We start from the raw sequence: 12,836 nt of genomic DNA on the forward strand, positions 1-12,836 counted from the left end.
GGCTGCAGTTGGTCCACTTCATGAGGAAGAGGAAGATGCGCATGGCGGGGCTGTAGGACATGCGCATCTGCAGGCACGCCCTGTCGTAGTCCCTCGAGCACTCGGACGGCCAGTGGCAGACCGCCAGAGATGAATTCACGACATGGTGAACAATACACGCTCCAAACCTGGACGAAATTGAGGAAAGGGGATTATTTAATTTTGGGCGGTGGACTGAGGGAGGGAGGGAGGGAGGGAGAGGACTCACAGGGTGTTCGCATGCTGGATGTCAACCTCGAGCACCTTGAGCGAGTCCCTGAACGCCACCACAATCTACCTCCTACTTCAGCGCCACCTGATGCCGCCGCCGCCGCCGAATTAAACCCGGCCGCTAGAGCAGAGCAGGGCCGAATTAGAATGAACCCCCGCCACGCGCGCGAGAACCCTCGACAGCGACAGCGACAGCGGCACTGAAAGGAGAGGCTCGCTCTCCGGCTCCCCGCTCCACTCTCTGATGAAATCATCCTGGTCAGGACATAGTAGAGTTGGAGGCTCAGGCCGGAGAGAGGGAGCGTGGCGGCTGCGGGAGAGAGATCTGAGGGAGAGAGAGAGTGCGAACCCTAGCCGGCCCCGACACGGAGGAGGAGAGGAGGAGGGAGGCGGTGTGTGAGGGCCAGCGGCGAGCCGTGCTCCTCTTGCTGAGCAGCAAGAGGGCGGGGAGGAGGGGAAGGAGCGACGGCGAGTGGGCATGGTGGCGGCGCCAGGGGACGGGAGGTGGCGGCGGCGACGTGGAGAATGGGCTAGGGTTAGGGGAATGAGGAGCGGGGGGAAGTGAGGAGATGAGGAGAGGACGACGCTGTCGGCACCCTATCGACCCCCTCTCCTGTGATGCGAAAAGACAAGAATACCCTCGGTGGGGCATGAGATTTACAGGCGGTGGCACCACACAACAGTGTTTTGTTCGATCCGACGGGCAGGATCGATGCAGACGAAGATCCGACGGCCAGGATCGCTCTGGGCAAAAATCCGACGGCCCCGATCAGTTTGGAAGGCTAATCCGACGGCTGAAAATCCAAACGCACGGGAGAGCTCCATTTTGGTCTGGACTCTAACAAGGGGATTGCATATGACTAGTAATGAAAATTGAGAAAACTCTAGTCAAGTAGATTCAGCCGTTGGATCTGCATCCAACGGCCGACGTAACCCCTCCACCGGCCTACACACACCCTCACACCTCCACCGCCCTACACAGAAGCTTCCCGAAGGAAAGCTAATGGCCGCGGCCGCCACCCCTTCGCCGGAGACGGCGCTCCTACCAGCGGTCGGACCCGGGTACGAGGACGAAGACGAGGAGGAGTGCCGCATCTGCCGCCTCCCCGCCGACGCGGACCGGCCCCTGCGCCGCCCCTGCGGCTGCCGCGGCAGCATGAGGTTCGTCCACGACGACTGCCAGCTCCAATGGATCGCCCGCCGCCGCAAACTCCCCCGCTGCGAGGTATCGTCTCTCCCCTCCCCACCCCCACCCCCTTCCCGGTAGGGTTTCCGTTTCATATTGTTGGTGTGGTAAGTGGTATACGCGCGCTTAATTCATTATCTCTCTTTTTCCAATCTCGTTTAGATTCATCCTGATTAGCCTAGATTTCAGTAGCAAAAATTACCACTAGATGCTGTGTTTATGTGATGCTGCATTGCCAATCTCCATGATTCCCCGATGAAAATATCCCTCTCTGCAATGTAGTAATACGTTCCTGTCATATTGTTGTTGTGGATTGTGGTAGTGCTGAATTCCTTTTCCAGTTTCCAGCTCCATTTCGATGTGATGCGACGCTGACGCGCACGGCCATTCTTTGTATAATCGCAGGTGTGCAGACGCCGCATCTCCATCCGGCCTCTCTACGCCGCGGACGCCCCCGAGAGGCTGCCCGTTTCCGAGCTCATGGCGGGTCTGCCCAGCAAGCTCATCGGGCTGCTGCTCCCCCTCTTCTTCGCCATCTGCGTTGTCTGGGAGTTTGTCGCTCCGCTGACCACCTGCTGGGCATGGCGCCTCGCACTCGCCACCGACTTTGCCCGAGCGCACCATCTGCTCTCCCTGCGCCTATCCGTGGCCTCATGGACCTGCATCCCTGCTTCAGTTGCGCTCTGCGTGGAGCTTGCACGCTTGGTTGCGCCATTTTCTGTAGCTCCATTTGCGCGCTGGGTTGCGCGCCTGGTAGCTCAGATTCAGAGTCAGGAGCCTGGGTTATATGAGGCATTGCAAGTCCTTTCGATATTTGCTGTTGAAGTTTCCTTGGTGGTATGATTATTGCTTTCTCAACCAATATCCTATGTCCGCTACTTATATTTGTTTATTTGTTCTAAACTTCTGATGCTATGGGGATTCTGTGGTTGATTAGATTATTGTAGCTTCCAATACCGTAGTAAAGCATCTGTTAATGCAGTTCTGTCCTGAGAATTTAGCTAATCTTGCCAATGTCTTTGTCCTGATTGTGTATTTACAGTTGGTCACGGCATAATATGGCTCTAGTTAAAAGTGTACCATCTTGGATGTGTCCAGAATATTGCAAGAAATAGCAGCAAGACTTAAATGTTTGTCTAGTACGAGTTGTTCTATAATATAATATGACAATGTTCAACTCTTTGATTCTTTTCCTACCTTGCAATTGCGCCTCTGTCTGTTGGTCAGGAACTCAGGATAGATATACTAGTTGGAGGACTACTACTGAATATAGATGCTGGATTTCTTCCGGTTATTATTTCAAGTGCACCGCTAAAACAGTCTTAGCTTGTCCTTTTGGTGCTTTAGTTGCTATGCTAATTTAGTATATACTCCCTCATTCCAAAAGAAGTGTTTGAACTAAAACCACGGCACTTATTTTTGGAATGGAGGGAGTATTTATTACCTTAAGTTAATTTGACCCTTGTCTATCTACAAGGTTGTAGGCTTGTAGCTTAGTTGTGTCTTTCTGGAGAAAAGTGCCTCAAATTTCTTCTGCCTGTTTGTTTCTATAATGATCTAACAGTATACTTGTGTAGCAGGTGTTAATAGTTGACATGGCCCTTGCTTGTATTCTTTGTTTTCTCCCATTCTCTCTGGGAAGGATAATCCTATGGTCAAGATCATGTCTCAATGTTGGCAATGTGGATGAAATCAATTGTTACACTTCAACAGCTTCTACCCTTCTAATTGGATATGGATTTATCTTTAAGGTGGGTGCAACTCTTGCTGGGTTGCATACGTTTTATCTCTACTTGAGGGGCAAGCGCCTTGTGATTGCAATTTTCTATAGAAGTCTGCATCCTATATTCTTCAGAGGGATCGTAAATTCAACCACTGTTGCAAATGTTTCTCTTAATATCCTAAACAATGTGATTGTGTTCCCATTGTTCTTCGGCTGGTCGCTTGGTATCTGTACTTCGAAATTGTTTGGTGCAACAATGTCTCAGAGGTTCAAATTCCTGATTGCTTCATCTTTTGCTTCTGCTGCCCTTCATTGGCTTATGGGATTCTCCTTTTTGAATCTACGCCGCAGATTAGCCCGATTTCTTCACAAGGTATTTATTATACTTACGTATGATCTCATCATGTCATTAGTGATGCAGAATAGAATTCATGTGTTTCTTTTAGTAGATATTGGGGCCAGGAGTGGCCACTCCCTTTCTCGACCGTAATGTTTCCGAACTATTCTACACATTTTATCTGAAGTGGCTTGTTGATCTTCTTATCGACACTATCTTTATTGCTCTGGTCATTTCTGTTCCTATCAAAATTGTTGATCTATTGGCACCAACGGTGTTCCCTCTAGAAATCCCGTAAGTATTCAATTTGTGTTCTCTAGCTTATGTATTTGTGTTCACTCAAAATATTAATTTTACTATTTGTGAATCGTAGATACTTCGATCATCCTGCTAAGGGCACATCAGTTTGGCAAGGGCCACTAAACTTTACAGAGTCACTTTCTGGTGTTATTCATATGAGGTATCTCATTGGTAAAGTAGTTGTATACCTTGAGCCCCTAGTGGAGAGGGTAATGGGGTATTGGTTTGTTACTACTGGACAGCCTCTTGGGAACAATGTTGCGCCAAAAGACCAGTATGGTAGCAGCGATGATGCTAAGGACGACTGGTAAACCCTGACACTTCCGTTCATTCAGGAATTGCAGACTCTGCACTAATTTCAACCTTTTTAGCCTGACTGAATCTACATTCAACTAAAATTTGATCCATCTTTTTACTTGCATTTTGTTTCGCTGTTCACTGTTTGTTTGGGGTACTTCCGTTCTGGTGGATAGACAGTAGTTTTGGCATGTGCTATCTTTGCTCCTGTCTGTTGAAGGGGGCAGTCCATCTCTTTCACAGGGAATTATCATCTACTGTTGGATCTCTGCTCAGTGTCAAGCGACAATACCTTGGCATGCTGACATTTTGATGCCTGTGATAGTGCATCATTTTTTTATAATCTTATTAGTAAAAATTTTACCATATAGAAAACTTGCAATTTGGGTCTCTTCTCACTGCCAGTTTATTAAGCGATGACACCTTGGCATTCTGAAAATTTGGTGCTTATGATAGTCCATAGGTATAACATGGAGTGTGGTTCAAGTAGGCTATATGTTCCAGAAGTATAAGATTGCATATTTGGATCCTCAAACTTCTATTAGTGAATTAAGTGAGATACTGAGATCCAAGTAAGGTTTTTCTGTCTGACGTGGCTTTTGTAAGGGCGCTATGGATCATGTGAAAAGGGCTCTTTGAGAAGCAAATAATGCTTATATTTGTTGCATCATTGGTCTTCCAATTTTTCATTCTGAACTCTGAAAAGAAGCAATGTTTCATTTTCCCCTAATCTCTGTTTATTTGCTACACTTGTCTGTTCATTTATTGTTTTACCAATCAATCAATCAATCAAAGTTCTGTGCAAATCCGGAGCCATTGGCCGTGCAACTTTGTGCAGATATATACTTACCCTCTTGCACAATGCACCAGGAGACTTGCTGCTGTTCGAACAGTGTCGCGAGCGGTCCTAGCATGGTTGGCTGCTGTGATATTCAATTCTGCCGTGCTTTTGCTTCCAGTCTCAGTTGGGCGTGCATTGCTGTTTGCCATCCCTCGGCTGCTAGTAGCAGATGGACTGAAGTCCAACGGTGAGCGACAGTTCAGAGACGATCGTTGGACTTCCTTCTTGCAATGGAAGTAATTATTCTTATATTCTTGTCCGTGCTTACTCGTTCAAATCTCTCTTCTTGTAGATCTGTTTGCTGTTGCGATTGGACTCTGCATCATATCAACCATTATTGCTGCCTGTAGAGATTTATCCGCCCGCCTGATTTCGGGGGAGACATGCCTTCTAGCTTTGCAGAGGCACCTGCTTCTCTGCATATGGGTGAGGAATTCATAAGCTATTCATTTACACATTGTTCTATTTTTACACTAGGACTGAGTAACTTGACTGTGTCTCTGCTGCTGCTAGAGCGTCGTCGTTCCGCTCCTGACTGGTTTGCTGGTTGATCTATCACTGATATCGCCCTTCTTCGTCGGGCATGATGATGAATTCCCAGCCACAAGCTTTTTCCGCACTTGGCTACTGGGGAGGATCTTTAAGCAATTATGGATCAAGTGCTTGGTGGACAAAAGGTGGAATACGAAACTTGACCGGGCGAAGGAGGATCTCTCCGCGGGACTCGGGCCGATGTGGTGGTTCTTTCAGGACGTGTGCGTACCCGTCGTTGCTACGCTGCTCGCCGCCCTGGGTGTCCCCTACGTGCTCGCCAGGGGCGTCTTCCCGGGGCTGGGCTACCCCGCCGCCGTGAACTCGACGGCCTACCGCTTTGCGTGGTCGGGCGGGCTCGGCGTCTGCGCGCTCCGCTGGCTCGCCAAGGGTCTCTGTGTCATGCTCCATGATTCTATCAAGGAGGATCGCTACGCCGTCGGCCGGAGGCTGGAAGACGTTGGTGATGGGAGCTGAATTCAGACCTTTTTCTAGAGTTCTGGCAGTTATTTTTGTTTTTAGTTCAGACAGGGACCAGAATAAGGGCAGAAACGTGAGCGAGTGCATAGGCCACGTTAATCCACAGGACGGTTTCGAATGAGAGGATGCACGATAGATAAATTTCAGGCGAAAGTTTGTAGATATTGGCGCATTTTGGGTTCGAACGAATTGCTTGCCTGTTTGACAGTTTTTTGAATGTCCCAAGCAAGGAATCCTTCAGATTATCGTTCTTGTACAGTTAAGACTAATCTAAAATCAATGATTTGTGCAGCCAGTAGTATAGACATGCACATCAACGTTCACTTTCAATACTCTTAACACAACTATACCGCTCCAAGACTGCTTTGTTTGAATAATGAATAACCAAATCCATAAGAAGAATCATGAATACATGATAAAAATGTAAGATCAAGCAACTCAGTTATAGACTACAGAGTTTTCTTAAGAATTTTAAGCCTCTGCCTTTGTTGTGAATTTGGCTTGCAGTCGGTGCTTGGAGCAAAGGATTTTATCCATTTAATGTTTTCTTTGTTGCTCATCACATCTCAGCAGCTACATTTAAAGAGTAATACTGTAATATACAGCTTTTCTCTTGCAACTTCATGATTCTGATCTCTGTGTTCTGCTCGCTTTCAAATATATGTTTTACAAGTTCAGATCCTCCTTTTTTTTTGTTTCACAGTTGCTGCACTACACCTGTGTTCTGCTGCATGCCAGGTTCCTAAGGCATAGTTTTGCCCACTCATCTTTCTACGGGTGCTTATTTGGTTAATTAATTATTTCTGGATTTCATTTCTGTAGTTTTTTGCTCGTCTGTCTGTTATCTCGTTATAAGGGGATACTTGGAAGAGCCTAGCCTTGCCTTTGGGTGGAGACAAACAAACAACACCACGCTCAGCCCCCTTAGCTCGAATGCCGAACTTGCCCGGCCTGGGGTTCCTTCTGATCATATCGCTCTTCTCGTATGTTGCTCTGACTTTGCTCGCAATCATGGAGACTTTATTTCATCTTAGTTAGTGCACACCTAGCAACCATCAATCTTCAATCTTCAGCTAGCGAGACGTGACCATAGTTATCGGAATAATTCGATGTGTTTTTGCTGCATGTTATCTATCAAGCCATAGTTGAGTGTACACCTAGCAACCATCAATCTTCAGCTAGCGGCAATTCCTTCAGCAGCTGCAGCTAGGGGCACTTACTGGTCGTTTTTCCTGGCTTGCTCGTCTATTATTATTCAGGTGCTGAAGATGATGTACCGCACGCCCGTGACATCCAGCTACCACCTGGGAGCGTGGGCGAAGATCGGGCGGACCTTCAACCCGCACATCGACCGCTACGCTCCGTTCCTCCAGACACCCATCTCCATGGTCCAGCGGCAGTGGCTCAGGAAGCGAGACACGAGGGATCTCATGTGCGGAGGTCTACGGCGGAGAGGAGAAAAACATATATCTATTACTCCGTCCATCCCACAATATAAGATTGTTTTTCAAGCTTCCCCGGTGATTTCAAACTATTACGCTCCAAAGTCACTCAGGACTCAAAACACAAGATGTGGTTGTGCGCTTTATTTTCATGCCCGACTAGCTAGTAGGCGTGACCATGAGACGATTCGTCGACTTTGATGGGTGGATGGATCATCTTAGCACCTCTGCTGTGCCGAGCTTTTGGTGGTAGCTAGCACCTTCGACTTCGAGTGCCTTGAATCAGTCACTATCCATTCATGATGAGAGGCCCCTGACTCTGATTGATTTTGTGCTCAGTACTTGTGCTTTGTGACTTGTATTGTCTAATGTTGTGATCAGACATGGAGTAGTTAGGATACCCACATTGGTAGAATTCTATGGCCAACCATCATTGGTATGAACAGAAATAGAAGACCATCATTGGTAGAGCTCTCCAGAGTTTGTACTTCTATGGCCAACCACTAAGTTGCAGTACATTAGGGTACCCGAACCAAAATTTTGTACCTGCAGATTACTCGTCATTTTTCGCGAAAGGAACTACCGGTTCAGCACTGCTAAAAAATTAAGGCCATCCATCCAAACAGATGTAGTATATGAACTAACAAAGTTGTCAGCTGGGGAATGCATAAATCTGGATTCAACAAACAAGCGATCGGCCAGCACAAGCACACGAAATTCCACATGGGAAAATGAGTCGATATTAATTATCTACAAATTTCGCTCGAAATTTATCTATCTTGGCCATCTTGTTCGAATCCACCAGTGTCAAGTAATAACCTGACCTTTACACTCAGACTACCTTTGCACCCTTATTCTGGTCCCTGTTTGATTTAACAGAAATAACTTCTAGAAGAGGCTCTGAATTCAGCTCCCGTCTTCTTCATTCAACGTCTTCCAGCCTTCGGCCGACGGCGTACCGATCGTCCTTGATAGAATCATGGAGCATGACACACAGCGCCTTGGTCAGCCAGCAGAGCGTGCAGACACCGAGGCTGCCCGACCACGCAAAGCGGTAGGCCGTCGAGTTCATGTTGGCGGGGTAGCCCAGTCCAGGGAAGACGCCCCTGGCGAGAACGTAGGGGACACCCAGGGCGGCGAGCAGCGTAGCGACGACGGGCACGCATACGTCCTGAAAGAACCACCACATTGGCCTGAGCTCCGAGGAGAGACCTTCCTTCGCCCGGTCGAGTTTTGCCTTCCGCCTTTTGTCAACGAAGCACTTGATCCATAGTTGCTTAAAGATGCACCCCAGGAGCCAAGTGCGGAAAAAGCTCGTGGCCGGGAATTCATCATCAGAACCGACGAAGAAGGGCGATATCAGTGATAGATCGACCAGCAAACCGGTCAGGAGCGGAATGACGACGCTCTGGCAGCATTAGACACAATCAAGTTACTCAGCTGTAGACTAAAACAGAAGAATATGTAAAATGAGTAGCTTAAATTCCTCACCCATATGCAGACAAGCAGATGTTTCTGCAAAGCTAGAAGGCGTGTTTTCCCCGAAATCACACGGGCAGATAAATCTCTACAGGCGGCGATGATGGTTGATATGATGCAGAGTCCAACAGCGATAGCAAACAGATCTACAGGAAAGAGAGTTGCACGAGTAAGCCCAGACAAGACAAACGATTTTAATTCCATTGCAAAAGAGAAAGTCCAACGATCATCTCTGAACTGTTGCTTACCGTTGGACTTCAGTCCAACTGGCAGCTGAGGGATGGCAAACAGCAATGCATGCCCAACTGAGACTGGAAGCAAAAGCACAGCAGAATTCAATATCACAGCAGTCAACCATGCTAGGACCACTCGCGGCATTGTCCGAACAGCAGCAAGTCTCCTGGTGCATTGTGCAAGAAGGGTAAATATCTGCCGAAGTTGCACGACCAACAGCTCGAGAATTGGACAGAACTTCAATTGATCGACTGGTAAAACAATAATAGCAGACTAGTAGTATATCAACTAAACATAGATAGATTAGGCGAAAACGAAACATTGCTTTTTTTCAGTGTTCAGAATAAAATTGACAGAACAATGATGCAACAAAGGTAAGCATTATTTGCTTCTCGAAGAGCCCTTTTCACATGATCCATAGAGCCCTTACAAAAGCCACGCCAGGCAGAAAAGCCTTATTTGGATCTCAGTGTCTCACTTGATTCACTTATACAAGTTTGAGGATCCAAATATGCAATCTTCTACTTCTGGAACATACAACCTACTTGACCCACACTGCATGTTATACCTATGGACTATGTTGCAGTTTTACTAAAAATAAATTGGAAATATATGGACTATCATAAGCACCAAATTGTCAGAATGCCAAGGTGTCATCACTTAATAAACTGACAGTGAGCAAGACCCCAATTGCAAGTTTTTTATATAGTAAAATTTTACTAAAAATAAATAAAACATGGTGGATGCCAAAACTGCTGTCCATCCACCAGAACGGAAGTACCCAAACAAACAGTGAACAACGAAACGATATTAAAGCAAAAGATGGATCAAATTTTAAAGTGAATATAGATTCAGTCAGGCTACAAAAGGGTAAAACTAGTGCAGAGTCTGCAGTTCCTGAATGAATGGAAGTGTCAGGGTTTACCAATCATCCTTAGCATCATTGCTGCTACCATACTGGTCTTTTGCCGCAACATTTTTCCCAAGAGGCTGTCCAGTAGTAACAAACCAATAGCCCATTACCCTCTCCACCAGAGTCGCAAGGTACACGACTATTTTGCCAATGAGATACCTCATATGAATAACACCAGAAAGTGACTCTGTAAAGTTTAGTGGCCCTTGCCAAACTGATGTGCCCCTAGCAGGATGATCGAAGTAGCTACGATTCACAAATAGTAAAATTAATATTTTGACTGACAAGCGGCAAATACATCAGATGGAGAACACAAACTGAATACTTACGGGATTTCTAGAGGGAACACCGTTGGTGCCAATAGATCAACGATTTTGATAGGAACAGAAATGACCAGAACAATAAAGATAGTTTCGAGAAAAAGAACAACAAGCCTCTTGAGATAAAATGTGTAGAATGGTTGGGAAACAGTACCGCCGAGAAATGGAGTGGCCACTCCTGGCCCCAATATCTACTCACAAGAAATACAACACGTGAACTCTATTCTGTGTCACTATTGACATGATGAGACCACATATATACAATATAATGAATACCTTGTGAAGAAATCTTGATAATCTGAGGCGTAGATTCAAAAAGGAGATTCCGATAAGCCAATGAAGGGCAGCAGAAGCAAAAGATGAAGCAATCAGCAATTTGAACCTCTGAGACATTGTTACACCAAATAATTCCGTAGTGCAGATATCAAGCGACCAGCCGAATATGGGTCTATTATCCCATTGTTTAGCATATTAAGAGATTCATTGGCAAGAGTGGTTGAATTCGCGATCCCTCTGTAGAATATAGCATGCAGACTTCTACAGAAAACTGCAACCACAAGGCGCTTGCCTCTCAAGTAGAGATACAAAGTATGCGCCCCGGCAAAAGTTGCACCCACCTTTAACATAAGTCCATATCCAGTTAGAAGGGTGGAAGCTGTTGAGGTGTAACAATTGATATCATCCACATTGGAAACATCAAGACACGATCTCGACCATAGGATTATCCTTCCCAGAGAGAATGGGAGAAAACAAAGAATACAAGCAAGGGCCATGTCAACTATTACCACCTGATTAGACAAGTATACTGTTAGATCATTCTAGAAATAAGCTAGCAGAAGAAATTTGAGGCACTCATTCTCCAGAAAGACACAACTAATTAAGCTACAAGTCTACAACCTTGTAGATAAAAAAGATTAACTTAAGAAGGTAATAAAAAGATAGTAAATTAGCATAGCAACTAAAGCACCAAAAGAACAAGCTTAGGCAGTTTTAGCGGTGCACCTGAAATAATAACCAGAAGAAATCAAACATCTATATATATTCGGGAGTAGTCCTCCCAACAGTGTATCAATCCTGACCAACGGACAGAAGCACAATTGCAGGGTAGGAAAAGAAGCAAAGAGTTGAACATTGTCATATTATTTTATAGAACAAACCATACTAATTTCTTCCAGGTATTCACAAAAAAAAAAATCTTCCAAGTAACCATCATTTAAGATGATAGACTTTTAACAAAGGCCATATTGTGCGATGACCAACTGTAAATACAAAATCAGGAAAAACCATTGAAAGATGTGCTAAATTCTCAGGAGAGAACCGCATTACCGAAAAAGGGTTTCCCCCCGCTTTATAAATAAAGCACCAACACTTACATCCAAGTAACCGATACAAATGCACGCCACACAACCCAAGGCAAGAAACAAGAATGCCGGGCACCGACACACAACTTCAACGACTACCACAAGATGAGAGATCGTCCGGGAAGAAGTGCAACGGACCACGCCGGACCGACGATGCCTCCAAGAAGGGCACGACCACGGACCGTCGCCATCGTCCGATCCAAAGATCAGGTTTTTACCCGGAACACAACGGGAGGAGTGAGAGCACCACGACGGAGCCTACAGGGAGGAACACGACATCCGCGGACGCCGCCACCGTCGACCCGTGTACGGACAGGTAAGTGATGAACCCCGGTGCTCCACCCTACCGCTGCATCCCCGGTCGGCCAACCACCTGCAACCATGCCACCCAAGCGGCCGTGGTTGCACGCCCGCATCCGAGTCGCGCAGTCCGCCTACGACCGACGCGACTCCCACCGCCAGGGCCGCCGCCCCGCCACCGGACCACCCCAAGAAGCCCCAAAGGTCACGTCTTGGACAAGATCCATGAGCCCAACCACCTCAGAACCGCCGGCGACCACAACCTCAAGGGGAACCGAGCCCAGATGGCCGGGGGAAGGGGGAGGAGGAGGAGCCCCCGAGGCCGAATGCCCAGATCCGCAAGAGAGCGCCGGCCACCGCTCGCTGCCGAGGAGGAGGGCGCACGGAACCGCCGAGCTGCATCCATGAGAGGCCACCGGGGAGGCCTTCCCGCGCCGAGCGCCGCCGTCCAGCCGCAGGAGCCCGGCTGGACAAGGGCCGCCCACCTCCACCGCTGCCGCGCCGCCCCGCCACCTGAGATCCACGGCGAGAAGGGCCGCCCGCGACCCGCAGCGCCAGACGAGGCGCCGAGGCGCTGCTGCGAAGCAGCCGCCACCGCCACCACCCGCCGGCCTGCACCACCACCATGCCGCCTGTCGCCCGATGCCACGCCGCCGTCGCTGGCCTACTCCAGAGCGCCGCCGCACCGCTACGCCCGGCACGAGCGCAGCATCCCCACCGGCGAGATCCGGCCCGCGCCGCACCCCCCGCGCAAGGAGACGAGATGGCCCCGCCGCCGCCGGCGACGACCGGGCTTCGCCCGCTCGTGCCCCTTGGCGGCGGCGAGGGAGGAGATAGAGAAGG

General features: G+C 47.9%; 1 protein-coding gene and 1 pseudogene across 1 annotated transcript; one reads left to right on the forward strand and one right to left on the reverse strand.

Annotated features, from left to right (window-relative positions):
* Nucleotides 1–1,252: 1,252 nt before the first annotated feature.
* On the forward strand, nucleotides 1,253–6,189 carry LOC119349790 (probable E3 ubiquitin ligase SUD1). The gene is made up of 8 exons (XM_037617877.1): nucleotides 1,253–1,474; nucleotides 1,841–2,272; nucleotides 3,016–3,531; nucleotides 3,608–3,789; nucleotides 3,869–4,102; nucleotides 4,963–5,120; nucleotides 5,226–5,359; nucleotides 5,447–6,189. The coding sequence occupies exons 1-8, from the start codon at nucleotides 1,253–1,255 to the stop codon at nucleotides 5,939–5,941; spliced, it is 2,373 nt and encodes a 790-aa protein (XP_037473774.1). The 3' UTR covers nucleotides 5,942–6,189.
* A 2,119-nt stretch (nucleotides 6,190–8,308) lies between these two features.
* Nucleotides 8,309–12,836, reverse strand: part of LOC119350989 — a 5,898-nt pseudogene continuing 1,370 nt past the window's right edge.

Source organism: Triticum dicoccoides, chromosome 1B, assembly GCF_002162155.2.
Source record: "Triticum dicoccoides isolate Atlit2015 ecotype Zavitan chromosome 1B, WEW_v2.0, whole genome shotgun sequence".
In the NCBI taxonomy this organism is placed as follows: Eukaryota; Viridiplantae; Streptophyta; class Magnoliopsida; order Poales; family Poaceae; genus Triticum; species Triticum dicoccoides.

What these genes read in the sequence shown, in the direction of transcription:
- LOC119349790 (XM_037617877.1), top strand. Translation starts at nt 1,253, where the DNA reads ATGGCCGCGGCCGCCACCCCTTCGCCGGAGACGGCGCTCCTACCAGCG. An exon ending in GCAAACTCCCCCGCTGCGAG is followed by an intron (nt 1,475 to 1,840) that starts GTATCGTCTCTC and finishes GTATAATCGCAG; the next exon opens with GTGTGCAGACGCCGCATCTC. An exon ending in TAGCCCGATTTCTTCACAAG is followed by an intron (nt 3,532 to 3,607) that starts GTATTTATTATA and finishes TTCTTTTAGTAG; the next exon opens with ATATTGGGGCCAGGAGTGGC.